Source organism: Lithobates pipiens, unplaced genomic scaffold (assembly GCF_037356315.1).
Source record: "Lithobates pipiens isolate NorthernLeopardFrog02 unplaced genomic scaffold, aLitPip1_a1.2 Scaffold_23, whole genome shotgun sequence".
Lineage (NCBI taxonomy): Eukaryota > Metazoa > Chordata > Amphibia > Anura > Ranidae > Lithobates > Lithobates pipiens.
This window is the reverse complement of record NW_027507785.1, coordinates 140,199,887-140,227,251: the sequence shown is the minus strand read 5'-3', so window position 1 is coordinate 140,227,251 and position 27,365 is coordinate 140,199,887. Positions and strand designations below refer to the sequence as shown.

At 45.7% G+C, this 27,365-nt stretch overlaps 1 protein-coding gene across 13 annotated transcripts in view; it reads left to right on the top strand.

Moving 5' to 3' along the window:
- Window positions 1–27,365, top strand: part of TNRC6B (trinucleotide repeat containing adaptor 6B) — a 1,034,757-nt gene that overhangs the window by 674,569 nt on the left and 332,823 nt on the right. For 10 of the 13 annotated variants that reach the window (XM_077452437.1, XM_077452434.1, XM_077452436.1 and 7 more), the window contains 2 exons: window positions 15,276–15,424; window positions 26,863–27,033. In XM_077452437.1, coding sequence (XP_077308563.1) covers window positions 15,276–15,424; window positions 26,863–27,033 — 320 coding nt within the window. The remainder of the gene's footprint in view (window positions 1–15,275; window positions 15,425–26,862; window positions 27,034–27,365) is intronic. The other 3 variants (XM_077452438.1, XM_077452444.1, XM_077452445.1) reach the window with 1 other exon arrangement.

Here is a 27,365-nt window from a genome sequence, read left to right as displayed (position 1 = left end):
AAAAGGAGAGCGTCATCGGCGAATAAACATATTTTGTGAGAGGTGGATGCTACTTCGAGTCCTTTTATATCAGGAGAGCTTCTGATTAGGGCAGCGAGAGGTTCAATAGTCAAAGCAAAAATAAGAGGGGAAAGGGGGCAGCCCTGTCTTGTTCCTCTTTCTATGGGAAAAGCATCTGAGCGGAAACCCGAATATTTAATATAGGCTTGTGGTTGATTGTAGAGAGCATTCACCCATTGAAGAAAATGAGGGCCGAACCCCCAACGTTTGAGAATATAGTCTAGGTAGGGCCAGGAGACCGTGTCAAATGCTTTTCTTATATCAAGAGATAACAGGTGCATCGGAATTTTACGGGTCTTAGCTAATTGTTGGAGTAAAATTACCCGTCTAACATTATCACTAGCCTGGCGTCGAGGCATAAAGCCTACCTGGTCCTTATTGACCAATTTACCAATTATCGGGTTAAGGCGAAGGGCTAAGATTTTGGCTAGGATTTTAATGTCTAGGTTCAGCAAGGAAATAGGTCGAAAGTTAGACCATAAGGAGTTATCAGTATTAGGTTTGGGAATCATGGCTATTATAGCTGTTAGGGTATCGCGACCAAACGTCCGATTCAGCAAAAGGGCATTAAAGGATCTACAAAGGAGAGGGGTCAAGATGGGGGCAAACTTTTTATAATATGTTGCTGAGAGCCCATCTGGGCCAGGTCTCTTATGCGGTTTAAGGGTTTTGATAGCTGCAAGTATTTCTTCTGTTGTAATGGGCGCTTCCAGGGATTCCCTATCAGAGTCAGTCATAGATGGCAAGGAGAGATCTTGAAATAGTTGGTCAGCCATCCGGTGGGAGAAATTAGATTTAGCTTTATATAGGGTTTCAAGGCGACCACGAAATTCCCGGAGTACTTTAACGGGGTTGCTCGTGTAAGTGTTCTTACCTATTTTAAGTCTAATGGGAGCTTGGGCTCTATCAGGGCGTCTAAGGCGCATAGCCAATAGTGTATCCGGCTTATTAGCTTTCATATAGAGAGTATGATTGGATCTACGGATAGCCTTGTCAGCCGACTCAGCCAGCAGCAGATCCAACTCAACTCTGGATTTTTCCATCATCAATCGGTTTTGATCCGTTGGGGAGGACTGGAACTGTAAAAAGTCTTGATGAAATTTCTGCTCCAACCCAGCCAGGCGGAGTGTTTTAATTTTCTTAAGATGTGTGGATACTGAGATACAGGTGCCTCTAATTACTGGCTTATGTGCTTCCCAAAATAAAGTAGGAGAAATTTCAGGGGTAGAATTATTTTTTATATAATCTCTAAGGGCAACTTGTATATCTAGAAGGAAAGACTGGTTGGTGAGATGAGCTTCGTTAATGCACCATGAGCGATCTCGGGATTGTGGGATCAGAGAGGATATAGAAGTTATTACTGCGCAGTGGTCCGACCACGATATAGGGTGGATAGAGGAATCAATCAGAATTGGGGATGAAGCAACTGACAGGAAGATATGGTCAATTCTGGAGAAGGAGTTATGAGGGTAGGAATAAAAAGTGTAATTTTTCTTAGACGGGTGACATTCACGCCAAGTGTCAAGTAGGGAGGCTTGTTGTAGTAGTTTCCGAAACCGTAAGGACAGAGCGTACTGTTCAGGAGCATATGGGGATTTATCCAGATGTGGTTGCAGAACTAAATTGGAATCCCCACACAGAAGCAGAGTGCCCTTGCAGTGAGTCCGTAAGACCTGGAGCAGATGTGAAAAAAAGGTGATGGGGTTGTTATTGGGGGCATAATAGGAGACCAAAGTAGTTTCTACATGCTGAAGTAGGCCCACTAGAATAATGTATCGCCCCTCAGGGTCTTTAATTTCTGTGAGTACTGAAAAGGGGAGGGTATGATGGATAGCTATCAGTACACCACGCTGTTTCGTGGCTGCGGATGCGGTGAAAACCTGGGGATATCGGGAGTTGAAATATTTTGGGGTTGCGTTAGAGGAAAAATGGGTTTCCTGAAGGGCTACTATGCCAGCCTTCAGGGACACAAAAGTCTTGAAGGCCTTGACCCATTTGTTAGGGGAGTTTAATCCCTTAACATTTAGCGAAACAATGTTTATGGGGGACATCGGGAGGGTATTTAAAAGACATTAAAGGGCGTCTTCGGAACCCGTCGTCCCACCGACACACGACCAAGGGGGAAGGAAGGGAAGGAGAGAAAAAGAATAGAGAAATAGAGATAGAGAAACGAGATTTGTAAGGCAAAGACACGGAAAACTCGTGGTGGGGAAAACAGAAATCTGTTGCCCGACCAAATAGTGTGCAGACTCCCCAGCCGGCCAGCCAACCGGAGGGTCTGCATACCTTACTAGGGGGAAGCAATGACCGTTCCCCGCCACAAACGGAATCTATTGAAAACAGATCCAAGAAGTCTTTAAACAGTAATGAAATATCACATTAGGAGAGCCATTGGTAATAAACTATAAACAATAGCGTGATTAGTTAAGCACTCCTACAGACAGATTTACTGTGAGTGCAAAGGTAATCGCATGCAAAGTAAAGGAGCAGGTTATTTAGATCTCATAACAGTGCTCGTATAACAGAAACAGCACAAAATTTGGCTAACAACAGCACACAAAAAAGTATATATAGAAGAAAAAAAAACAGTAATAATAAAAGAAAATAAAAGTTCAGGAGTAACAGGGTTCGAGCCTGTGCAACCCTAGAGGGTGATAGGAGACTGCATGGACCCCCCCCCCCCCCCCAAAACATACAAAGAAAAGGGGGAAAGCCCAACACAGGACAGTCTCCTTAAGCCCTGGTGGAGGAGTTAGTCAAAAAAAAGATACAAACGTGTCCAGTCCTCACACCAGGGTACCTCCGGTAGCACTCAGTACAAGAATAAACGACAGAATTCAGCGTGGTGAGTATAGCGGATGGTCGGATGCAGTCTCACGAGGCGGACGAGCTGGGGTCCCTTTTCGTACAGAAGAAGGAGCTGGTGGAGGTCTTCTCGGAGTAGCAGCGTAGGGGTGATTCGAGAACCGGGCTGGGGTTCGAGGTAAGGCCACCTCAGAAGGTTGAGGTGGAGCAACCAAACGAAGGGATTCCAGGAGACTCTGGAGGGCTTCAGGAGAGGTGCAGTTGTGTTGCTGCCCTTGAAACGAGAACTGCAAAGCGAAGGGGAATCGCCACGTATATTTCACCTGATGCTGTTGCAGAATCTGTAGCTGTGGTTTCATCGCGCGGCGTTTTGCGATCGTTAGAGGGGCTAAATCGGAGAAGAGTTGATAAGTATGTTCTTGAAAGACAAGGTTGTCCTTCGTACGTGCAGCAGCTAGTAATTGTTCCTTCGTACGAAAGAAGTGGGGTTTAATGATGATGTCCCGTGGAGGGCCATCAGGCTGTCTCCGGGTGAGGGCCCTATGTATCCGATCGAATTCCAATCGTTCGATCGGTATAGAAGGAGACAGTTCTTGAAAGAGAGCAGTAACAAAAGATTGGACATCATCAATAGTTTCTGGTATACCTCGCAATCGCAGGTTTGATCGACGGGATCTATTCTCCGCGTCTTCCAGGCGAGAGAGAAGGGTGGTATTTTCCTCTCGCAGGGCCGTTTGCTCCCGGACCTGCTCTTGTAACGTGAGTTCAATATCATCAACTCTGGTTTCTAGATCCGACGTACGTTGGCCCAGTTCTCTGATCTCTCTGGTCAGCTTATTGGTGATCTGGTCCGAGGTGGATTTAAGTGCCTTGTGAAGCATGGTCTCCATCAGGGATAAGAAGTCCGCCTGGGATAATCCAGAGGGTGGGATAGCGGGGGGGCCTTCAGCGTGGTCATCCTCCTCATCACTATCTGTGTGGCCTGTACCGTCAGGGGAAGTAGCACGTTGCAGGGCTAGGGCCTTCGCCGCCATCTTGGATGAGGCGCGGGCCAGGGCTTCTTTGATCGGCTTAGGCTTGTTCTTGCCTCGCTGACCTGTCAGGACCATACCGTAGCGGTCAGTGGGCTTTCCGAAGGCAATATGTCAAAAAAGCGGGGCTGCAGGGTGGCTCAAACCCGTTATAATAGTCCGGTGTTGTGGCGGGGAGTGCGGAGCTCTAGTGGAACACGTCCTCCATGCAGAGCCTCGCGCATGCGCCCCCCCATGCATGCAGTCTCTGACCACCTCCTGTACCATGTCCCCAGTCTCTGACCACCTCCTGTACCATGTCCCCAGTCTCTGACCACCTCCTGTACCATGTCCCCAGTCTCTGACCACCTCCTGTACCATGTCCCCAGTCTCTGACCACCTCCTGTACCAGGTCCCCAGTCTGACCACCTCCTGTACCAGGTCCCCAGTCTCTGACCACCTCCTGTACCATGTCCCCGGTCTCTGACCATCTCCTGTACCATGTCCCCAGTCTCTGACCATCTCCTGTACCATGTCCCCAGTCTCTGACCATCTCCTGTACCATGTCCCCAGTCTCTGACCATCTCCTGTACCATGTCCCCAGTCTCTGACCACCTCCTGTACCACGTCCCCAGTCTCTGACCACCTCCTGTACCACGTCCCCAGTCTCTGACCACCTCCTGTATCACGTCCCCAGTCTCTGACCACCTCCTGTACCACGTCCCCAGTCTCTGACCACCTCCTGTACCACGTCCCCAGTCTCTGACCACCTCCTGTACCATGTCCCCAGTCTCTGACCACCTCCTGTACCATGTCCCCAGTCTCTGACCACCTCCTGTACCATGTTCTCTGTCTCTGACCACCTCCTGTACCATGTCCCCAGTCTCTGACCACCTCCTGTACCATGTCCCCAGTCTCTGACCACCTCCTGTATAAAAATATTTTTTAAAAACAGTCATTTTCGGTATCGGTGCTGTTTCGGTATCGGTTTCGGTTTTCGGCCTAGTGTATTTTTCATTTTCAGTATCGGTTTCGGTTTCGGCACCAAAAAACCCATTCGGTGCATCCCTATATATGTTTGGGGGTTCTAAGTAATTTTCTAGCAAAAAAATAAATGATTTTACCTTGAAACCAACAAATGTCAGAAGGTTTAGTGTTTAGTTGATTAAACTTTTTCCACTTACACACAGTCTATTCCATTGACAAATTGTTACAATGTTTGTTTATACTTAAGTTCAACTGATAAAGAATGTTTTGATTCTTGGCAGACTGCCCAGTTTATCTCTTCCTTTCTTTTGAGGGCTGTGGATTCAAAAGAGCATAGAGAATTCTTTACATAGGTTGAAAAAATACACAAGTCCATCTAGTTCAACCTCTAAAAAGAAAAAGAAAAAAAGAATTATATCATACAATCCCATATACCCAATTCTATACCCACAGTTGATCCAGAGGAAGGCAAAAAAAAACAGCAGAGCATGATCCAATTTGCAAAAGTAGGGGTTAAAAATTCCTTCCTGATCCCCCGAGAGGCAATCAGATTTTCCCCGGATCAACTTTACCTATAAATGTTAGTACCCAGTTATATTATGTACACTTAGGAAATAATCCAGGCTTTTCTTAAAGCAATCTACTGAGCTGGCCAGAACCACCTCTACAGTCTATTCCACATTTTCACAGCTCTTACTGTGAAGAAACCTTTCCGTATTTGGAGATGAATTCTCTTTTCCTCTAGACATAAAGAGTGTCCCCTTGTCCTCTCAAGTTCACTGTATGGAACCCTTATATATTTGTACATGTTGATTGTATCCCCCCTTAATCTCCTCTTATCAAGAGTGAATAAATTCAGTTCCTCTAATCTTTCCTCATAGCTGAGCTCCTCCGTGCCTCTTATCAGTTTGGTTGCCCTTCTCTGCACTTTCTCCAGTTCCCCAATATCCTTTTTGAGAACTGGTGCCCAAAACTGAACTGCATATTCCAGATGAGGTCTTACTAATGATTTGAACAGGGGAAAAATGATCTCTCTCTCTCTCTGAAGGCCATACCTCCCTTAATACAAGAAAGGACTTTGCTCGCTTTGGAAACCACAGCTTGGCATTGCATGCTATTATTGAGCTTATGATCTACCAAAACCCCCAGATCCTTCTCCACTATGGATTCCCCCAGTTGTACTCCCCCTAGCATGTATGATGCATGCATATTCTTGGCCCCCAAGTGCATAACTTTACATTTATCAACATTAAGCCTCATCTGCCACATAGTCACCCAATTAGGCAGAGCATTGAGGTTGGCTTGTAAATTGGAGACATCCTGTAAGGACGTTATTCCACTGCATAGCTTGGTGTCATCTGCAAAGATGGAACTGTTACTTTTGATCCCAGACCCAATATCATTTATAAAGATATTAAAAAGTAAGGGTCCCAGCACTGAACCTTGGGGTACACCACTGATGACCTTAGACCATTCAGAGTAAGAATAATTAACCACTACTCTCTGAATTCTGAGAAAGAATTGTGAAACAGTAGTCAAGATTGCGATAACGATTCTTGACTATTAATTGTGTAGCTCTATGGGATATAACCTAATAGCAAGGATTTGGTTAAAATTTTGAAATCATTATTTAGTAATGCAATGGGTCTGCATGATAGATAGGGGGTAGGATCTTTCTGAGGTTTATATATTGGGGTCAGATGAGTGTGATACATAGATTCTGGTAATTTCCCCTCCGAAAGGCATTTCGTATAGAGTGATGCCAATTGCGGTGCCAGCATCTACCCATGCAGTTTGTAGAAAACAATTGGTAGCCCATCTGGGCCTGGTGCCTTTCCGGAGGGGAAGGATTGCATTGCGTTTAGTACCTCCAAGGCTGTAAAGGGTTGCACTAATGTGTCTCGTTCCGCGTCCGACAGCCAGCCAAGAGCCAGAGGATCTAACAGATCTCATAGCTCCTCGGGCTGAAAGTCGGATGGCAGACCGGAGGCATAGAGAGTTTCATAAAAGTTATTAAATTCTTTTAGTATGTCTGAGGGGAGGGTTGTTACCGCCTCACCCTCTGGGCTGATTATTGTAGAAATGAGTGTGAGTGGTTGGTCATGTTGGGCTATAATGGCTAGAAGTTGGCCATTTCTGTCACCTTGTTCAAAGAATCATTGCTTACTTTTATGCGTCTCTAACTTAGTGATTTCTGCCAGGTGCAGGTTCAGTTCCCTCTGGTTGGCTGCCAGAAGATCAAAGTGGCCTGGGGTAGGGTCTGCATTTTATGTGTTAGTATGATCTACTACCAACTGCTGTAGGGACTGAGTCTCTAGTGTCTGTTTCTTTTTCATAGCTGTGATGGAGGAAATATACTTCCCCCTAGTGTAAGCCTTGAAGGCGTCCCAAGTGATATCTGGAGAGGTGTACCCCATATTCCGCTCCCAGAATTCATTCAGCAGCTTTGGCATTTCATCTGTGAGATCGGTATGGGAGATCCACTCCACACCCAGCCTCCACATAGCTGCGCTATGGGTGGCAGGGGTGCGGAAAGTCACAACTAGAGGGCTATGATTCGACAACCCACTAGGTAAGTACTTTGCCTCTAGCATGTCTGCCAGAAGTAGCGGATTGGTGAATGCCAGGTCTATCCATGAGGCAGCCTTGTGGGAGGCTAAGAAGTAGGATCTTATAGTAGGGTGTCTCTATCTCCATAGCTCATCTAAGCCTATTGCCTGGGCCAATGCGGAAAGTTCTGCACAATGGTTTTTAGAGGGAGTGGGTCTGTCAAGCTCGGGTGACATGGTGATGTTAAAATCCCCCATGATAAAAATCTTCCCAGGACAAAAGGGGGTGATCTTCTCCAGAACTGTGTACAAAATTTGGGGGGAGAAAGGTGAAGGGACATATTTACCACTATATTTTTGTGACCATAAGGTAAATATTACCAAAGCAAACCTACCCTGGGGGTCTGTGCATATCTCTTCAATTACACGTGGGAAGTTCTTGTGTACTAAAACTGACACTCCTCTTGCATAAGTAGAATGTGGCGTAAATCGCCTTTTGAATCCACTGCTTTTTTAATGTTAGGATTTTGCTGCCCATAAGATGCATCTCTTTGAAAAATATTAGTTGGGGGGAATTGGATTTCAGGTATTGGAATAAGAGGGCTCTTTTAAATTTGGAATTTAGGCCTCTAACATTCCACGAGAGAACAGTAAAGGAACTAGCTTTTTGATCAGCCATTAGGTCTAAATCTCAACTGGAGAACCTGGGAACGAGGAGGGTGATTCAAGAGACTAATCATGAGCATCACAATCTCGATCATGACTTGATTGTAAGCACTTAGATACAGTAAAAACGTTAAGCATAACAAAAATTCAAACAAAAACCAGCCTAAGCACTGGATGCTTATCCTACTACTTCCCATCGCCTTCACAAAACTGAGGAAGGGAATAGTTTTTACCCAAAAAGGAACAAGTATCCTATATTTAGTAGATGGACCCTATAACTTTTGGGTCACAACCAGTTTTGCAAACTCAGAGTGCAGTATTGTGTCTAAAAGGCTTCTCTTACAGGTCCTGGCAATTGCCGAATATGGTCTTGTCCTGGACCAAGGTGAAAAAGGAAAAAAGGCTAGTTCTGTCGTAACTAACAGAAGTCCTCACTGGAACCTGAGTGAGGGGGGCGGGGGGGTCAAGGTGTAAAATTGGGATGTATAACAGTTCAGAGGTCAAAGACATAAGTCTGTGTGGTAGTTGCTGGAGCTCCTCAGGCAGGAGGAATGGGCATTAGTTCAGTCAGCAAAAGGGTATCAAATAGAGGGTTAGGATTATGACGAGGTGCAGCAGTGCAGAAAGGCATAAGGGCAGATAGTGAGTAGTGCTGTAAGTCATCATGGGACAGAAGGTAGGTCATTATAGGAGGATGAGGTACTTAGCTGGTCCCAGCGTGCTGTATGTCCATCATAGTTCCAGTTGGCAGTATGACACTAGCGGGGATCCAACCACGTTGCAGTAGCCTCGGGAGTGTCAAAAAAACGGGTGTTGTCGCCATCGGTGATCCTCAGCTGGGGTAAAGAAGGTCAAAACATATATTCCCTTTTCCCGAAGTCGGCGTCTAGCATCCGTGAAAGACTTGCAGCACTGCTGTACCTCTTTAGAGGAATCTGGGGAAAAAAACAGTCTGGCGTTCTCATATTTGATTTCAGGCATGACTCGGGCCTCTGCTAGGATGCCGTCCCTATCGCGGTAATTTAATAACCACAGCAGAAAGGGTCTTGCAGGGGCCCCAGGTCGTGGAGGGAGTGTTGGGACCCTGTGGGCTCTTTCCACTACAAATGTGGGTGGCATATTACCCAGATTAAACAGGGTGGACAATAACTGTTCAGTGAACTCAACTGGTCTAGTGCCCTCGGCTCTCTCGGGAAAACCAAGTATGCAAATGTTATTTTGTCTGAGGCGGTTCTCGGTGTCTATGGCTCGTTTCTGGAGCGCCTTCACTTGGAGCTGCAGGGCCCTCACCTCTCTGGAATCCAACCGGACCGTATCCTCTACCGTGAAGACCCTGACCTCCACCTCGGCTATGCGGGACCGGAATTTATCCATGTCTTGACGGATGAGACCGACATTCATGGTTTGGAAATCTATCTTGGCAGTCAGGGTTTCTTTGTTCCTGTGAGGGCCTCCGCAGCCCCCGACTCTGCAGCCATTTGCGTGCTCGCCGCCATCACAGCAGTTGGCTGCCGCCTGGACAAGGTGGCCACTTTCCAGATTGTGAGTAGCGGGTCTTGGGAGGGCCCATCCGCAGTATATCCTGTTATGAAAGGAGTGGGGGGGTCAGCAAGCAGGCTGGAAGATGTGATGATGTTGGACTGTCTGCACAAGGTCAGGGCCTTCAGTGGGACACAGTTCCTGCTAGGATGGTGGCACAGGGAAGGCAGTATGCAATTGCTGGGGCAAGGCACTTGAGTGTGGGGGATACGCCTGGCTTGTTAGGCTGCAAGATGGCAGCGGGCGCCCGAAATCGGCCTTCATGGATCCTCAGGCAGCCCCTTGGATACCCACACAGCACAGCTACCGCCCGGGTTAAAGGCCTTCACAGATGGTTAGAGATTAGCCACTGCTCGTTCCGTGGATCGCTGCACTCGAGCCCCAAAATGCCGGATCTGTTGTGTGTGGAGCCGGCCGCGGCCCAGTGGAGACACAATCGGCCGGCCGGACGCCACAATTTCTGCTGGTGCTGGTCAGGATCAGTGGAGCTCCTCAGCAACACGGCTTGTTCAGTCTACATCCAGACTCCACCCCCCCCCACCCCCTCGGACCCAGTGATTTATTAATTTTAAGTTTCAAAAGTCTAATTTTAATTCTGTCCTCTGTTAACCATGGAGGTGCTTCCTGTGACGTGTCATGAGGATAAACACTGCAGTTTTTGTTACTGAAGCCCCCCGATTACCTTGTGAACACTGAGGAGAAGAATAAATTCAATACCTTTGCCATTTCCCCATCCTTTGTAACCAGATGTCCTTCCTCATTCTTTATGGGGCCAATATGGTCTGTCTTCCTTTTTTTTTTTTTTTTACTGTTTACATACTTAACCACTTCAGCCCCGGACCAATTTTCAGCCTAAGGACCAGAGGTCTTTTTACAATTTCGCACTGCACTGCATTAACTGGTAATTGTGCGGTCATGCAATGTTGTACCCAAACAAAATTTGCGTCCTTTTCTTCCCACAAATAGAGCTTTCTTTTGATGGTATTTGATTGCCTCTGCGATTTTTATTTTTTGCGATATAAATGGAAAAAGACCGAAAAATTTTGAGAAAAAAATATATTTTCTACTTTTTGGTTATAAGAAAAATCGAATAAACTCAATTTTAGTCATACATTTAGGGCAAAATTTATTCAGCCACATGTCTTTAGTAAAAAAAATGTCAATAAGTGTATATTTATTGGTTTGCGCAAAAGTTATAGCGTCTACAAACTAGAGTACATTTTCTGGAATTTACACAGCTTTTATTTTACGACTGCCCATCTCATTTCTTGAGGTGCTAAAAATGGCAGGTCAGTACAAACCCCCCTAAATGACCCCATTTTGAAAAGTAGACACCCCAAGGAAATTGCTGAGGGGCATGTTGAGCCCATTGAATATTTTTTTGTTTGTCCCAAGTGATTGAATAATGACACAAAAAAAACAAAAAAAAAAAGTTTACAAAAAGTTGTCACTAAATGATATATTGCTCACACATGTCATAGTTATGTGGAATTGCACCCCAAAATATATTCTGCTGCTTCTCCTGAGTACGAGGATACCACATATGTGGGACTTTTTGGGAGTCTAGCTGCGTACGGCACCCCCAAAACCAATCACTGCCTTCAGGGTTTCTAAGGGTGCAAATTTTTGATTTCGCTCCTCACTACCTATCACAGTTTCGAAGGCCATAAAATGCCAAAATAGCACAAAGCCCCCCCAAATGACCCCATTTTGGAAAGTAGACACCCCAAGCTATTTACTGAGAGGCATGTTGAGTCCATGAAATATTTAATATTTTGCCACAAGTTGCAGGAATATTAATTTTTTTTTATTTTTTTGCACAAAGTTGTCACTAAATGATATATTGCTCACACATGCTATGGGCATAAGTCAAATTACACCCCAAAATAAATTCTGCTGCTTTTCCCGAGTACGGGAATACCACATGTGGGGGACTTTTTGGGAGCCTAGCCACGTACAGGACCCCGAAAACCAAGCACTGCCTTTCCGGATTTAAATATAAAACGCTACCAAAAAAAACTGTTAGCAATCACAGGGATCAGGCCTGACTCTGCGATCGTTGCAGTTATGTGTTTAGTGTTTTGTAAGTGACAGTGATCGATCGATACTGCACTTGGGTGGGCTGGGTGCAGGGGCAAAAAGCAGGTGCTAGCAGGTATCTGGGCTGATCCTGCTAACAATGCGTTTTTTTGGAACCCTAAACTGCTGGGGACGCTAGTATAGATCTGATCAGATCAGATATTGATCTGTTCAGATTCTATACCACTACGGGAGGTTTATGCTTTGCGCGTGGGTGTTAGCGGTACTGGCACTAACCTAGCGCTGCCTGGGGCAACGCAGACCCTGACCCTAAAACCTAATTGATATCACCCGCCGGGTGATCAGGGGGTTAAACCTTTATTGGGTAATAAATGGTGGGTGCCCTGATGCTATAAAAAGCAAACTAACCAGAGTCACAGAGTAACACTTATACGGTGATCACTGGTGAAAGGGTTAACTTGGGGCAATCAGGGGGTTCAAATTTTTATTAGGTAGTATATGGGGGTCCCTGGCGCTATATAAAAACCTGACGGGGAACCTAAATAACTAACAGGCTAACCAGCGTCACCAGTGACACTTATACTGTGATCGCTGGTGAAAGGGTTAACTAGGGGCAATCAGGGGGTTAAAACCATTATTGGGTAGTATATGGGGGTACCTAGCGCTATAAAAACCTGGCGGTGAACCTAAAAATATAACTAGCTACCTAGCGACACTAGTGACACTAATGCAGCGATCAGAAAAATGATCGCTTAGTGACACTGGCAAAAGGGGGTGAAAGGGTTAACTAGGGGCAATCAGGGGGTTAAAACCATTATTGGGTAGTATATCGGGGTACCTAGCGCTATAAAAACCTGGCGGTGAACCTAAAAAAATAACTAGCTACCTAGCGGCATCAGTGACACTAATGCAGCGATCAGAAAAACGATCGCTTAGTGATACTGGCAAAAGGGGGTGAAAGGGTTAACTAGGGGCAATCAGGGGGTTAAAACCGTTATTTGGTAGTATATGGGGGTACCTAGTGCTATAAAAACCGGGCGGTGAACCTAAAAAAATAACTAGCTACCTAGCGACACTAGTGACACTAATGCAGCGATCAGAAAAATGATCGCTTAGTGACACTGGCAAAAGGGGGTGAAAGGGTTAACTAGCGGCAATCAGGGGGTTAAAACCATTATTGGGTAGTATATCGGGGTACCTAGCGCTATAAAAACCTGGCGGTGAACCTAAAAAAATAACTAGCTACTTAGCGGCACCAGTGACACTAATGCAGCGATCAGAAAAACGATCGCTTAGTGATACTGGCAAAAGGGGGTGAAAGGGTTAACTAGGGGCAATCAGGGGGTTAAAACCGTTATTTGGTAGTATATGGGGGTACCTAGTGCTATAAAAACCGGGCGGTGAACCTAAAAAAATAACTAGCTACCTAGCGACACTAGTGACACTAATGCAGCGATCAGAAAAACGATCGCTTAGTGACACTGGCAAAAGGGGGTGAAAGGGTTAACTAGGGGCAATCAGGGGGTTAAAACCATTATTGGGTAGTATATCGGGGTACCTAGTGCTTTAAAAACCTGGCGGTGAACCTAAAAAAATAACTAGCTACCTAGCGACACTAATGCAGCGATCAGAAAAATGATCGCTTAGTGACACTGGCAAAAGGGGGTGAAAGGGTTAACTCTAGGGGCAATCAGGGGATTAAACCTTTATTGGGGGGTGGTAGGGGGCTACCCTGGACCTAACACTAACTGCCCTGACAGTTTTTACTGTCACAACTGACACTGAATGCAGTGATCAGTAAATAAATGATCACTGCAATCAGTGACACTGTGACTGCGGGGGGGGGGGGGGGGGGTGTGCCTATGTGTTAGTGTAGTGTTGGTGCACACCTACTTTCACTTCTCCTCGTAGTCCGGTCAAAAAGACCGCCCCGAGGAGAATGACATCACTTCCTCCCTGCCTGTGTTTACTATACACAGTGGGAGGAAGCTTCTCATTCGCCAGGAGCGATCGAGAGGGGATGGCCAGAAACCAACGGCCATCTCCTCATCCCGGATCGCTCCTGAAGCGAAACGGACCGCCGCATCCAGCGGGAGGGGGTCAGATCGGACCCCCCACCCGCTGGAAGGCAAGCACGTACATGTACGTGCTTGTGCCTGTACATGCCATTGTGATGACGTACATTGGCATGCGGCGGTCCTTAAGTAGTTAAAGAATTTCTTGGGATTTGTTTTGCTCTCCTCCACTATGTGTCTTTCATGTTCTAACTTAGCCATCCTTATTGCACCCTTACATTTCTTGTTGCATTCTTTATAAATTCTGAATGCTGATGTTGATCCCCCAACCTTGTTTTTTTTTTTTTGTTTTTTTGAAGGCCTTCTCCTTTGCTTTTATATGCATTTTTACATTGGAGTTAAGCCATCCAGGACTTTTGTTCGCCCTTTTAAATGTATTACCCAATGGGATGCATTGGCTAATGCCCTTATTTAATATGCTCTTAAAGCAAACCCATCTTCCCTTCGTGTTCTTTGTTCTTAAGATTTTATCCCCAGTCTCTTACCATCTCCTGTACCATGTCCCCAGTCTGTGGGAAAAAAGGGATCGAAAAAATTCTGTAATACATTTACCGAAAACAATTATCCAGTTTCAAACTCTACATGTTTCGCAGTGACCCGCTTCTTCAGAGAATATTAAATCTAAAGCCATCACAACGTCCTGATCCAGTGAGGGTCTGTGTTGTACCAAATACCTTCCACTTCTTATATAATGGATTTCACTGTGCTTCTACTTTATCCCAGAGATCTTTTGACAGTCCCTTGCCACCCATAGTTTGTTTGCTTCAGTTGAACTACCAGGGACTGACATGCTCCAGGAAAGCTCTTTTCATGCCAAAATAATCCAAATGACCACAGCTGATCACAGTTGAACGTCAAATGGCTTTGTGTGCCAATGTGACGGTAATTTTTAGGAGGGGGATATCCTTTTTCAAACTCTTTCTCTTGGATGATATAAGTGCACAGTGTAACTACAGCTGGATAAAACAAAAATGGTCTGTCTGTCTTCCTTTCAGGCTACGAAACAACAAAATGTGATTATTTTAAGGGGGGGGGGGGAGTCTTTTCTATACCATCCCCCTATATTTATCAGCTCATCATTTAAGCTTGTGACCTCAGGGCTTCCCCTTGTCCAGTCAAAGCGCATTTACCTATGTCAGTGCTTCATGGGCTTTTCAGCATCTGCTGCTCAGTTTCAAAAGCCTGCTACCTGTTCACACATTTTAAAGTTGCCCTGGTCAGTGGTTCAAGCTTTAGCTTCTTCAGGTGGGGTTGTAGGCTTCCCTGTGCCACCCTTGTTAACCTGTCCATGTGTGCCTTGTGAGCCTGGTAGCCTTTTGTTTCCTGTTGTCAACCCCTATATTAAACTGCTTTTAGATGTCCCACTGTTTCAGGATACCATCCTGTGTCCCGTAATATAAGACTAGGGGGCTTAACATTTGTGTCCCAATCTGTGTATGCAGTAATAAAACCTATGTCTTAAGAATTGCTAGATTCCTGTGTGTCTGGACTTCACTAAATTGATTTTATGCAAGTATAAAAATCTTATTTTGCTTTACCCACAGGTGTCCTGCCAGAAAAGAAGTTTGAGGCAGACAAGAGGGGAGTTAATCTCGGGGACTTTAATGACATGATGCGGAAGGACCGGTCCAGTTTCCGTCTGCCCAATTCCAAAGAGATGGGAGCTGCAGACAGCGGGCCTTACTTTGAGAAGGTGAGTATTCACAATTTTTATTGTTTAGTGCCTGTAGTTTAACTTTAAAGTGACTTTAAAGCCTTGTTTTAAAAAAAACAAATAAACAACAAAACAAACATGTTATACCTACCTGTGTACTGATTTTGCACAGAGCAGCCCAGATACTACTCCTCTTCTTGGGTCCAATGCTGGTGCTCCTGGCTCCTCTCTTCTGCCAGGTTCCCCCACAGCAAGCAACTTGCTGTGGGGGCACCCAAGCATGCACACTCCCGAGCTGCAGCTCTGTGTGTTCATTCACACACAAAGCCGCGGCTCAGCCACGCCCCCTCCATTTCTAAATTGGCTCACTGGCTATGATTGACAGCAGCGGGAGGGCCAAAGGCTCTAAAAGTGTGAGTCCCCAGAGGGTCATGGCTCTTGTGGACATTGCTGGATCGAAAGGGGGCTCAGGTACGTATTGAGGGGCTCCCTTTACAACCACTTAAACTAGGCACACAAAAATAATCATTTCTGGTAGAAGTGATGATCTACATTGAGAAATGTTCCCTTTCTACTGGAAGCTCTTACCTCCATTTTACATATGTGAGGCTTGTGTCCACCTATCTATCCAGGACTCTGCAAATGAAATTTCAGAGTCGAATGGATGGATTGTTTCCTAACTGATTTTGAAATGCTGTCATGTTATGGTAGTTTTTTTTGTATTTGTTTTTGTTTCACTTTTGCTTTTATCTTGGTTATCTTTGGTTGCTTGACTATAAACTTTGATTTTATAGTAAGATTTTGCTTCACTATCCAAACTAAAACAGTACATCCGTGCAACATGTGCAAGTTTACTGTGTTTTATACATTTAAAGATCCTACAAGTACACAAACGTGGACCAGAAATGTACTTGCTGATGTCCTGTTGTGGGCATGCCAACACAGCATTTTTCTGAACTAAAATCAGCAATACATTGATCAAAATTCAGATAGTTCAGCCAGATTATTTAGACTTAATGGTGTAAAGATCTGAGAGTGACTAAGTAGTTTAGCCAAATACAATGATACAATCTACTGATAAACTTCTGTACAACCTCCCTGTCTGTTTTGCCCCGCTTGATCAGAGCTGCAGGCTATAGCCTGCAATGCTGATCAGTGTATTCTGGGGGAGTCTCCCTGTTGTCAGAATACAATAGCTTAGTGGGAAGATTCCCTCATCCACATCAGCTGAGGGAATTGAGTCACTTTCCCTCTGATGAGTTGCCTTAGTGTTGTCAGCCCTGCTCATTGCATTTCACTAAACTACTCTCAGATCTGCCACTCACAGCTCTTTACAGCATAAGATCCAAAACAAGAATTTGGAAGGGCAGACAACACAAAAAGCATACAGGGCAGCACTTAATTTCTGACAAGATCAACTGCTTTTCATAAACATACAGTACAGGACACAGTTATGTTTTTATGTTGATACCTTCAAGTGTTGGACACTGGCAAACAGAACTGTTAGGACCCCCATAAACCCCCTCTCACTTAGGTTGAAGTTTGTTTTTGTTGGAAGGAATAGTTAATATTGGTATCCTAGGAATGCCATTTGGACCGTACCTGTGGCCACCCTATAACATTGCTTTGGGCACGGGCTCCTGCATTAGGTGTTGCTATACAGGGTAGTGGTGTGACCCAGGCCCTGAAAACTCCATTAAGGGGTATGCTCTTCTGAAGTGAGTGAAGCAGGGCTGCAGTTTGCAGCTGATACAGTTTCGGAAATCAGGTTCTAAGGTCCTTTAATTATGCAGAAGAAGTTCTGAAGTTTTTGACTTTTGTTGAAGACTTTTTGAAGTCTGTGGCTAGGTCAATCATTGCATCTCTGCAGCAGAGAGATCTACTGACAGTGCACATCAAGGATGCCTACTTACCAGGGCTGGACTTACCATTGGGCTTGACTGTGCTCAAGCCCATGGCCCCCGCCCAATAGGGGGCCCTACGGGCCCAGCCAAGATACATAGCCGAGTGTACTCGGTACGGCTCCACTCACAGTCACGCCCAGTTCTGCCCTATGATGGACATAACACAGGGACTGGGCGTGAGTGTGAGCCAAGCCGACTACACTGGGTTACTCTCGGCTCTGCTCGGGACTGCGAGAGGACCCAAGAGCCGCCTGAGAGGACCCAAGAGCCGCCTGAGAGGACCCAAGAGCCGCCTGAGAGGACCCAAGAGCCACCTGAGAAGACCCGAGAACGGTTTAAAAATGGCCGAGAGTCCTGTGTATCTCGGAGGCGCCATTTTGAAAATTCAAGGCTGCAAATGAAAAGGCTACACTGACAAGGCTGCAAATGACACTGGACAAGGCTGCAGATGGACACTGATAAGGCTGTATTGATGGGCATTTAAATGTAAGTTTGTTCCTTAAAGTTTCCTCCTAAAAGTTTTTTTCTTTAAAATTCCCACCTAAACTTGGGGTGCGTGTTATATCCCGATAAATACGGTAATGTATAGAAGGGAAAGTAGGGCCTCGAAAGTGACTCAAGCCCAGGAGCCACCACCACCCTAAGTCCTGCCCTGCTACTTACACATTATGATTCCCCTTCTGAGCACCAGCGGTTTTCATTTTCAGTTTTTGGTTCTGCCATTCAGCCAATTCACTGCTCCTCAGATATTCCCCAAAGTCTTGTTCTGGCTTGTACTGTGCTGACTCTACAGAAGTTTTAGTAGATTCTCCAATGTTTAAAAAGCTGTGCTGGATCAGCTCACTGTCTGGAATACTCGGGATTGTTTCTGGACATAAGCAAAGCCTTATTCTTTCTCTAAAAGATCAGGTCTCTCCCCTCTCAAGCACAGATACTCCAATCAGTGGTGTATTTTGGTTTTGTGCTTTTGAAAAGCTGCGGCTTCCTCATCAGACCCTGAGACACTATTTGTCCAAGTGCCATATATAGAATTACTGCCCATGATCTGAGGTTCACAGTGATACCTGGGTGCAGGACCGACCCATGCGTTCGCCTTTACGTGGAGGAACGGGCGCACTTAATGTTTATTTTTTTACCCCCTTAGTGACCAGGCCATTTTTGCGATACGACACTGTGTTACTTAACTGACAATTGCACAGCTGTGCAACGCTGTACCCAAATAAAACTGATGTCATTTTTTTTCCCACAAATAGAACTTTCTTTTGCTATTTGATCACCTTTGCGGTTTTTATTTTTGTGCTATAAGCAAAAAAGAAAAATAACGATTTTGAATTTTTTATTTTTTTTTCCTTTTTGCCATTATATCCAATAATAAAATAAAACATTTGCTTTATCAATTTAAGCCAATATATATTCAGCTACATATTTGGTAAAACAATTCCCAATGAGCATATATTGATTGGTTTGCGCAAAAGTTAGTGTCTACAAACAAAGGGATATTTTTTTGTCTTGATGATTTTTAGTGGGATTGCAACATTGCAGTGAAGGAATTGGACATCTAACTAACACTTTTGACACTTCTTTGGGGATGCAAAAAATATGCATTGTGACTGTACTAATATCACTGGCAGTGAAGGAGTTAACATCAGTGGCAATCAAAGTGTTAAGTGTGTCCCTGCTTGCTAACTGGGGGGGTTGCTCTGACTGGCTGAAGACAGATCAGTTTTCCTGCTTAGCAGGAGCACAAGACCTCCAACTTCTCCCCTGTCAGATTGGCAATCTGCCTTGTTTTGCCACTTCTGAGAACGGCTGCGGGTGGCCATCGAACATCGGGTCCACCGGACCCACTGATTGGTATCCCATGTGTCCAATAAGTGCGCGATCTCATCTCCGGTGGCGCGCCCATGTCCCCCAGTGGCTATTGCATGAAATTACGTACAGGTACATTGCTTTGCGCAATAGAGCCAGCTTGCCACAGTACATATGCCATAGGCGATCGGCAAGTAGTTCATTTTCTTCTTCCTTTTTTTTTTTTTTTTTTTTTTACACAGTTGATTTCATTTTTATCAATTTTTTATCAATTTTTTTTTGCTGTCACAAGGAATGTAAACATCCATATGACAGCTACCCTTTTCGGAGAGTTCCAGGGTCTGTTGGACCCCAAATACCTCCTCTGCACTTAAAAGCATTAAAACAAAACATTAAAAACTGGCAACAATGGTTTTCACGTAAAATGGAAATGATGACATGTCATCACTTCTGGTTTATTGTTACAGTATGAACAGCCAATCAAAGCTGATTCCAGCTCTGCTTGGCTGTCTGACTAACCAGGGGACATGCGTGTCTGGTCACTCAGGTCTCAAGGTGGGCCAGGAGAGCCGTAGAAGGGGGTGGCATCATCCCAGTGCAACCTCAAAAGGAGAGGAAGTGGTTGAAGAGCCACTTCTGCCTGGGGGCGGTGCCGATCCCCTGAAAATTGCCACCCAAGGCAAATGCCTTGCTTGCCTCAGTACACACCCCCCTGACTCCAATCCACATTTAATTTCTCAGTGTGCTTTTTCATTAGGGTATTAGGACTAATGGTAACCTCATACGAGGCGGCACCTTATGCCCATTTTCACTCCAGACCTCTGAAATTCCACATGTTTACCTGCGTGACACAAATTGACTCACTCTCTTCTCTTGACCACCCCATACATTTGACTCCATCAGCCCACCTCTCCCTGATTCGGTAGATTTCCAGTCCAGGGATGGATGCCAGTCTGTTGGGCTGGGGTGGAGACCTTAGACTGCTGATGGTCGGCAGAAAAATCCAAACTCCAATAAACATTCTTGAGCTCCAAATCATTTGGCAGTCCAAGCTTCAGGGACATACCACGCAGGCTGAGTTAGACAACATCTGGGCTGTGGCCTACATCAAACTTTAAGGAAGCACAAAAAGTCAGGCAGCAGAGATTTACACTTCAGCCCTTGCAGCTCTGCCTGCCCCCCCCCCCCCCCCCCCCATACCCAATATTCACATTACAGCTCTTGCACCTCTGCCCACCTACACCACTCCCATTCACCTTACAGCCATTGAAGCTCTGCCCCCGCATTCACATTACAGGCTCTGCCCCCTTCCCCATTCACATTACAAGCCCCTACAACTCTGCCCCCCCCTTCACATGACCGCCCCTGCAGCTCTGCCCCCCCCCATTCACATTTCAGCCCTTGCAGCTCTGTCCCCTCCCCCTCATTCACATTACAGCCCCTGCAGCTCTGCCCCCTTCCCCATTCACATTACAGCCCATGTAGCTCTGCCCTCCCATTTACATTGCAGCTCTGCCCCCCCCCCCCATTCACATGACCGCCCCTGCAGCTCTGCCCCCCCCCCATTCACATTACAGCCCTTGCAGCTCTGTCCCCTCCCCCTCATTCACATTACAGCCCCTGCAGCTCTGCCCCCCCATTCACATTACAGCCCCTGCAGCTCTGTCCCCCCTTCACATAACAGCCCCTGCAGCTCTGCCCCCCGTTCACATTACATCCCCTGCAGCTCTGCCCCTTCACATTACAGCCCTTGTAGCTCTGCCTAACCCCCACCACACTCACATTACAGCTCTTCCCCCCCCCCCCCCATCCACATTACTGTCCCTGCAGCTCTGCCTCCACCCCATTCACATTACAGCTCCTGCTACTCTGTTCCCCCACCCCATTCACATTACATCCCTTGCAACTCTGACCCCCCTCCCCATTCACATTACAGCCCCTGCAAGTCTGCCCCCCCTCCCCCCATTTACATTACATCCCTTGCGGCTCTGTCTCCCCCCCTCATTCACATAACAGCCCCTGAAAGTCCATCTCCCCCCCCCCCAATTCACATCACAGCCCCTGCTACTCTGTCCCACCACAACATTTACATTACTGCCCTTGCCGCTCTGTTCCCCCCATTCACATTACAGCCCTTTCAACCCTGCCCTCCCACCCCATTCACATTATAACTCCTGCAGCTCTGTTCCCCCCATTCACATTACTGCCCCCCATTCACATTACAGCCCCTGCAGCTCTGCCCTCTATTTACATTACTGCCCCTGCAGCTCTGCCCCCCCCATTCACATTACTGCTCCTGCAGATCTGCCCCCCATTCACATTACTGCCCCTGCAGCTCTGCCCCCCATTTACATTAAACCTTTGCAGCGCTCTCCCCTCCTCCCCCATTCACACTATGGCCCCTGCAGCTCTGACCCCCACCCAGTTCACATTACAGCCCTTGCAGCTCTGTCCCCCCTCATTCATATTACAGCCCCTGCAGCTCTGTTCCCCCTCTTATTCACATTACAGCCTATGCAGCTCTGCCCCCTCTTATTCACATTACAGCCTATGCAGCTCTGCCCCCCCTTATTCACATTACAGCGCCTGCAAGTCTGTCTTCCTCCCATTCACATTACAGCCCTTGCGGCTCTGTCTCTCCCCCCCCCCCCTCTATTCACATCACAACCCCTGCAGTTCTGCTCCCCCCATTCACATTACAGCCCCTGCAGCTCTACCCCCCCCATTCATATTAAAGCCCTTGCAGCTTTGTGCCCCCCCTTCACATTACAACAACTGCAGCTCTGTCGTCCCCATCGCCCCATTCATATTACTTCCCCTGCAGCTCTGCCCCCCCTTATTTACATTACAGCCTCTGCAAGTCTGTCTCCCCCACCCCCTCGCCCCCCCCCTCTCCCATTCACATTACAGCCCTTGCACCTCTGTCCCCCCTTCATATTACGGCCCTTGAAACTCTGCCCCCATCCCCGCTCTGCCCCTTCACTCTCCTACCTTGCTCGGGCAGGGTGCAGAGACCGAGAGTAAAAACAGCTCTGCCCTCCCTATTCACATTACAGCTCCTGAAAGACTCTCTATAGTCTCCTCTGTCCATACATGTCTGAATTCTCCCATGACCCACATCCCGAAGGCACTTCCACTCTTGGCTCCTCTCCAGACTCCCTCAGAGACTGCGGACATGATGCAGGAGATGGTCAAAGACTGCAGACTTGATGCAGGAGATGGTCAAAGACTGCATACATGGTACCGAAGATGGTCAGAGACTGCTGACATGATACAAGAGATCAATGCAGCCTCACCGTGCCCATCAAATGCAGCCTCACTGTGCCCATCAAATGCGGCATCACTGTGCCCATCAAATGCAGCCTCGACTGCCCATCTTAGCGGCCTCGACTGTGCCCATCTAAGCGGCATCACTTGTGCTCATCTGCAGCCTTGCCAGTGCCTTGATTACACACAGCAGGTATCTCCCGCTGTGTCATGGAGCTGGGGTCTGAACTGTTCTGTGGCCGTCCACTCACTGTAAAAAAGCCCGCCTCTTAGATCATGATAGAAGGAACACTCATTCAAATGAACGGCCAACGGAAAACAGTTCAGACCCCAGCTCCATGACACAGCGGAAGATGCCCGCTGTGTGTGATTACAAAAGTGGAGGGAGGGAGAGGACAACTCCGCACTTGGATCGGCCCTGGGCGCTGCAGCTCAAAGTGGACCCAGGGCAGACAGCCTACCGGTAAATTTCCTGTTAGGCTAGTCCGGCCCTGGCCAGATGGGACAGTGACGTGGACCTGGGCCGCCATTTAGGGATGCCAAAGTTTCTTGGCCTCTTCAGAATAAAGCATCTGTTTTGCTGGTTTATAAGATTGCCCCCTTGTCCATGTTTACAAAGTTTTACCAGGTGGGTGTTCAGGCCTTTACTGATTCCACCTTTGGCTGTAAGGTGTTACGTGCCACTTTCTAGTCAGGGTCTTATACTCTTGTTTATTTTTTCTTAGCCTGTTGTCGTTTTGTTTGCCGTGTTGCCCACCCTTCTAGTCAGGATATGTTTACCTTGCAGGTATTGGCTTCCAATAATAAAAAAGAAAATTGCAATTTTTTTTTTTTTTACCTGCAGAAAGACATGCATTTGTCTTCCTTTTTCTTTTTTTTTTTTCTTTTTTTGTTTTAAGGTAAACTTATCCTTTAAGGTAGCAACATATATCTTTGTTGTCCAAGGCTAAGAGTGTGTTTCAAACAGATATAACAAAATTCTTACAATGGTATATTTTCCAGGCCAAAAGGGAGCATATAAGAGACCTTCATTGTATGTGATATCTGTTTGATAAATGTTTAATAAATGCAAAAAAAAATAAAAAAATGCCTGTTGATCCTGCTAGAAATCCAGTGCTATCATGAGCAGCGTTCTATTGAGCATTGTTATCACTCTTCCCCAGTTCACTTCTGTGAATACCAAACCCCCCCATGTTATGGAGAGAGGGAGGTATTCTGTAACACACTAGGGTGACAATACCGCATATCCTTAGACATGTACAGTAAGTAAGCCTAGTCACCCTACTGCAATAAGTGTTTTGCTGGTAGGATCACTAGATAATAAAACTGTAAAAATAAAATGAATGCAGCACAACATCCAGTGACTGGTGAGCTGTAATAGATTACATTTAGGCCTTAAGTTTAAATGCACTTTAACCAATTACAGACTGGAAGATTTGCCCCCGTAGGCCCCTTTCACACTGCCGCAACTTGAAAGTCGTGCAATTTTCCCACGATTTTGTGGCCGCGATTTTGATGCAATTTCAGGGAATTCCTGTGTAAACTTGAGGTCTATGGACCTCAACTTGCATCAAAGTCGCACCAAAGTAGCGCAGGGACTATTTTCAAGTTGGTACAACCTGAAGTTGCATTGATATGAATGGTACTCATTGGCAATCACTGAGTACGACGTCGTGACTTTGCAGTCCCAAGTCTCGGACAAGTTGCACTAGTGTGAAAGGGACTTAAAGTGGTGTTGCCACCAAAAAATTAAAAGCTGCTTAAAATTCGTAAAAAAAAATAAATAATTGGCAAAAAAAAAATGTTTTACTCACCTCTAAATACCGGTTGCTAGGGGGTCCTTCGTAGTCTGCCTTCTTCATTGCCCGGGCTGGTGACATCACTTCCCCTCACGCCGCACATTCACCTGGGACCTGTCACGTGTCCCAGGTGACTGTACGGCGTATCACGGCGCCCTGCGCCGCTCGCGCATGCGCAATGGGTGCCCGGCTGTGAAGCCACAGCCGGGTGCCCACAGTATGCATGACGGCGCCGCGAGCGGAGCGGGGAACGAGGGGGGGGCTTCGTTCCCCCGCATCGCTGGACCCTGGGGCAGGTAAGTGTCCGATTATTAAAAGCCAGCAGCTGCAGTATTTGTAGCTGCTGACTTTTAATTTTTTTTTTTAGGGGGTACCCCACTTTAATGACCAGGCCATTTTTTGCAATACGGCACTGCGTCGGGTTAACTGACAATTGCGCGGTAGTGCAACGTTGTACCCAAACAAAATTTATGTCCTTTTTTTTCCCCACAAATAGAGCTTTCTTTTAAAGGGTATTTGATCACCTCTGCGGTTTTTACTTTTTGCATTATAAACAAAAAAAAGCTAAAATTCTGGAAAAAACATATTTTTTTACTATAATAAATATCCCCAAAAATGTTTTTAAAAAACACATTTATTCATCAGTTTAGGCCAATATGTATCGTACATATTTTTGGTAAAAAAATCGCAGTAAGCATATATTGGTTTGCGCAAAAGTTATAGCATCTACAAAATATGGGAAAGATTTATGGTATTTTTTCTTTCTTTTATTTTTTTACTAGTAATGGCAGTGGTCTGCAATCTTTAGCGATATAAGCTATAAAAATGCACTGATTACTGTGTAAATGTCACTGGCAAGGGGTTAGCACTAGGGGGTGATCAAGGGGTTAAATGTGTTCCCTCGTGAGCGTTTCTTACTGTGGGGGGATCGGACTGACTGGGGGAAGAGACATATCGCTATTCGTAATTACTACAAACTGCAGATGTCTCTTTTGCCCTCTGTAAGAACAGGGATTTTTGTGTTTACAAATCCCCGTTCTGGCTCTCATGCTCGGGATGCTCGTGCATCTGCCGACCACACGCATCTGGCCCTCAGCCGTCCAACAAACCACTTTGTCGACGTAAATATGTGTGAGCTGGTCGGCAAGGGGTTATTATGATTTGGAAAAACAAGCAGAAACTGTATCTAAAGGTACTTATAGAAATTGGAAGGCTGTTGGACAGATGAGAAGCAAAATGTTTCCTGTTCTGCTTTCCTTGGAATAGGAGCATTGGAATGAAGAATGTCACTGACTTGTTTGACCTGCATTTCCCTTGAAAACTAAATGTTCAGCAGTTGTGTGTCTTACTCTATAGACATTAGATTTTCACCCAGAGTGCCTGTAAACAAAATCTGTAAACTTTCATTTGAAGGGGAAGCTAAGGCTAACCATAATTATTCTTAAAAACTCCCCTTCCATCCCCCCAACCGTTTCCCCACCATCACCACCACCTCTGCATAAACTGTATCAAAAGGTCTGTGTATGTACCTTTTATTTAATCCTGTCTGGTCATGTAATCCAGCAGCTCCGGCTCCCCTTTACACAAAGGAGGTGGATGTACGCAGATCTCTTTTATACAGCCTATGTAGGTTAGGAGGATGTGGAAAGGAATGTTTTTAAGAATATTTATAGTTAACCTTTATACTTTAATTATTATGGATAGTTTTTATTTTTTATGCAAAAACATTTTGAATAATGCAAAGAATTTATTTTTATTTAAAGGTTAAATTTTTTTTTTATGATGTTTGAGTATTCATGCAGGTTAAAACCTTTATTTTGCCTTTTACCAGACTTAACTCTTTTATAGAAAATCTGGATATTTGGCACCTTTGTTGAAAAATTAGCACAGCTTTATAAATTAAGGATCTGCAGCCATTGTACAGCTGAATTATTCTGATCACACATGTATGTGTAATGCCAAGGAGTATTTAGATTGGCTGGGCATGGTCTCCACCAGTTCCCCAGGTTGAGTATCAAGTCTAAAACGTCCTAATTTAAAATAGTGCAGGATGAAAAAAAACCTGTTATGCTCACCTAGATGGATGTAGCATCAGTTCCCGCCATCTCTCCACCAAGAACTGAGTGATCAAAGACCACTGAATGCTCAGTTCCATCCTGGGCTGGGGGCGGACGCTAGCGGCTGGCTCAGGCTCTTGACAATGTGTCAAGAAGCTGAGCCAGCTGCCGGTCGGGCATCTGGGTGGTCCTCGACAATAAAGTTGGGATCTCTCGAGTCTGGACCGCTTAACTGACGTCAGCCAACAGTGTGCTTTAGCCTGCTGTCGACTGAATATGGGTCACAGGAGTATAGAACAAAGTGCACTCCTGTGATCCCCAGGAGAAGTAGGGCCAAAAGAGCTTTGATCCCATGTCTCCTTTCAATGAGTGGTCCGTGTATGGTACCTTTTTAATATTCAATCCCAATGACTGGTTACAATTAAATTAAGCAGGTTGAAGGTATTGACTATCCTCTGTGATCTTTTTATGTTTTTTTTTTTTGCAAACTTACTTTAAAATATGAATGAATATGGTGAGTTCCTAAGCTTGATTAGATCACTGATACATCTTTTATTTGCATTCAATAGAATTTCTTTCTGTCTCTCCTTTTCTTTTGCCTTCTGCTGCATCACTAACCAACACCCACTGACTGGCTTTAGCTGACTTTGCCTTTCTCCAATCAAGACGGGTGCCTTGGGGACGAGGCTCCATGCTCTCCCTTTTCTCCCTCCCCCAGCTACAAGCTATCTCCCTCCAGCTCCTCGCTCCCTTCCGTGGGCCTGGGGGCTATCGGTTCGGGCCTCAACCCCCAAACCTTCGCTGCTAGACAAGTAAGAGTCCTTATGTGCTTTTTGGATCACCTATAAAGGCAAGTTGTCCTGAGTTGCATTAGCAGCAACATGGTGCAAGAAGCCTTAATTTGGTGGTCACTAACTTCTTCTTTTTCAGGATGCTTACATTGCCTAATTCAAATTGCTGACTGCACCACAAATCATAGTTAAGCAAAATGTTTAAGTACCTCCTTATTTTTCAAATTTTTTTTTTAATTCTACTTGATTGTAAATAAATTACATTTTTAAAGTTGTAAGGTGACATCATATTCTTCTATAACAGTGAGACACGTTGTGGCAAATTAAATCTACAACACAATCGAGTCCCTGCC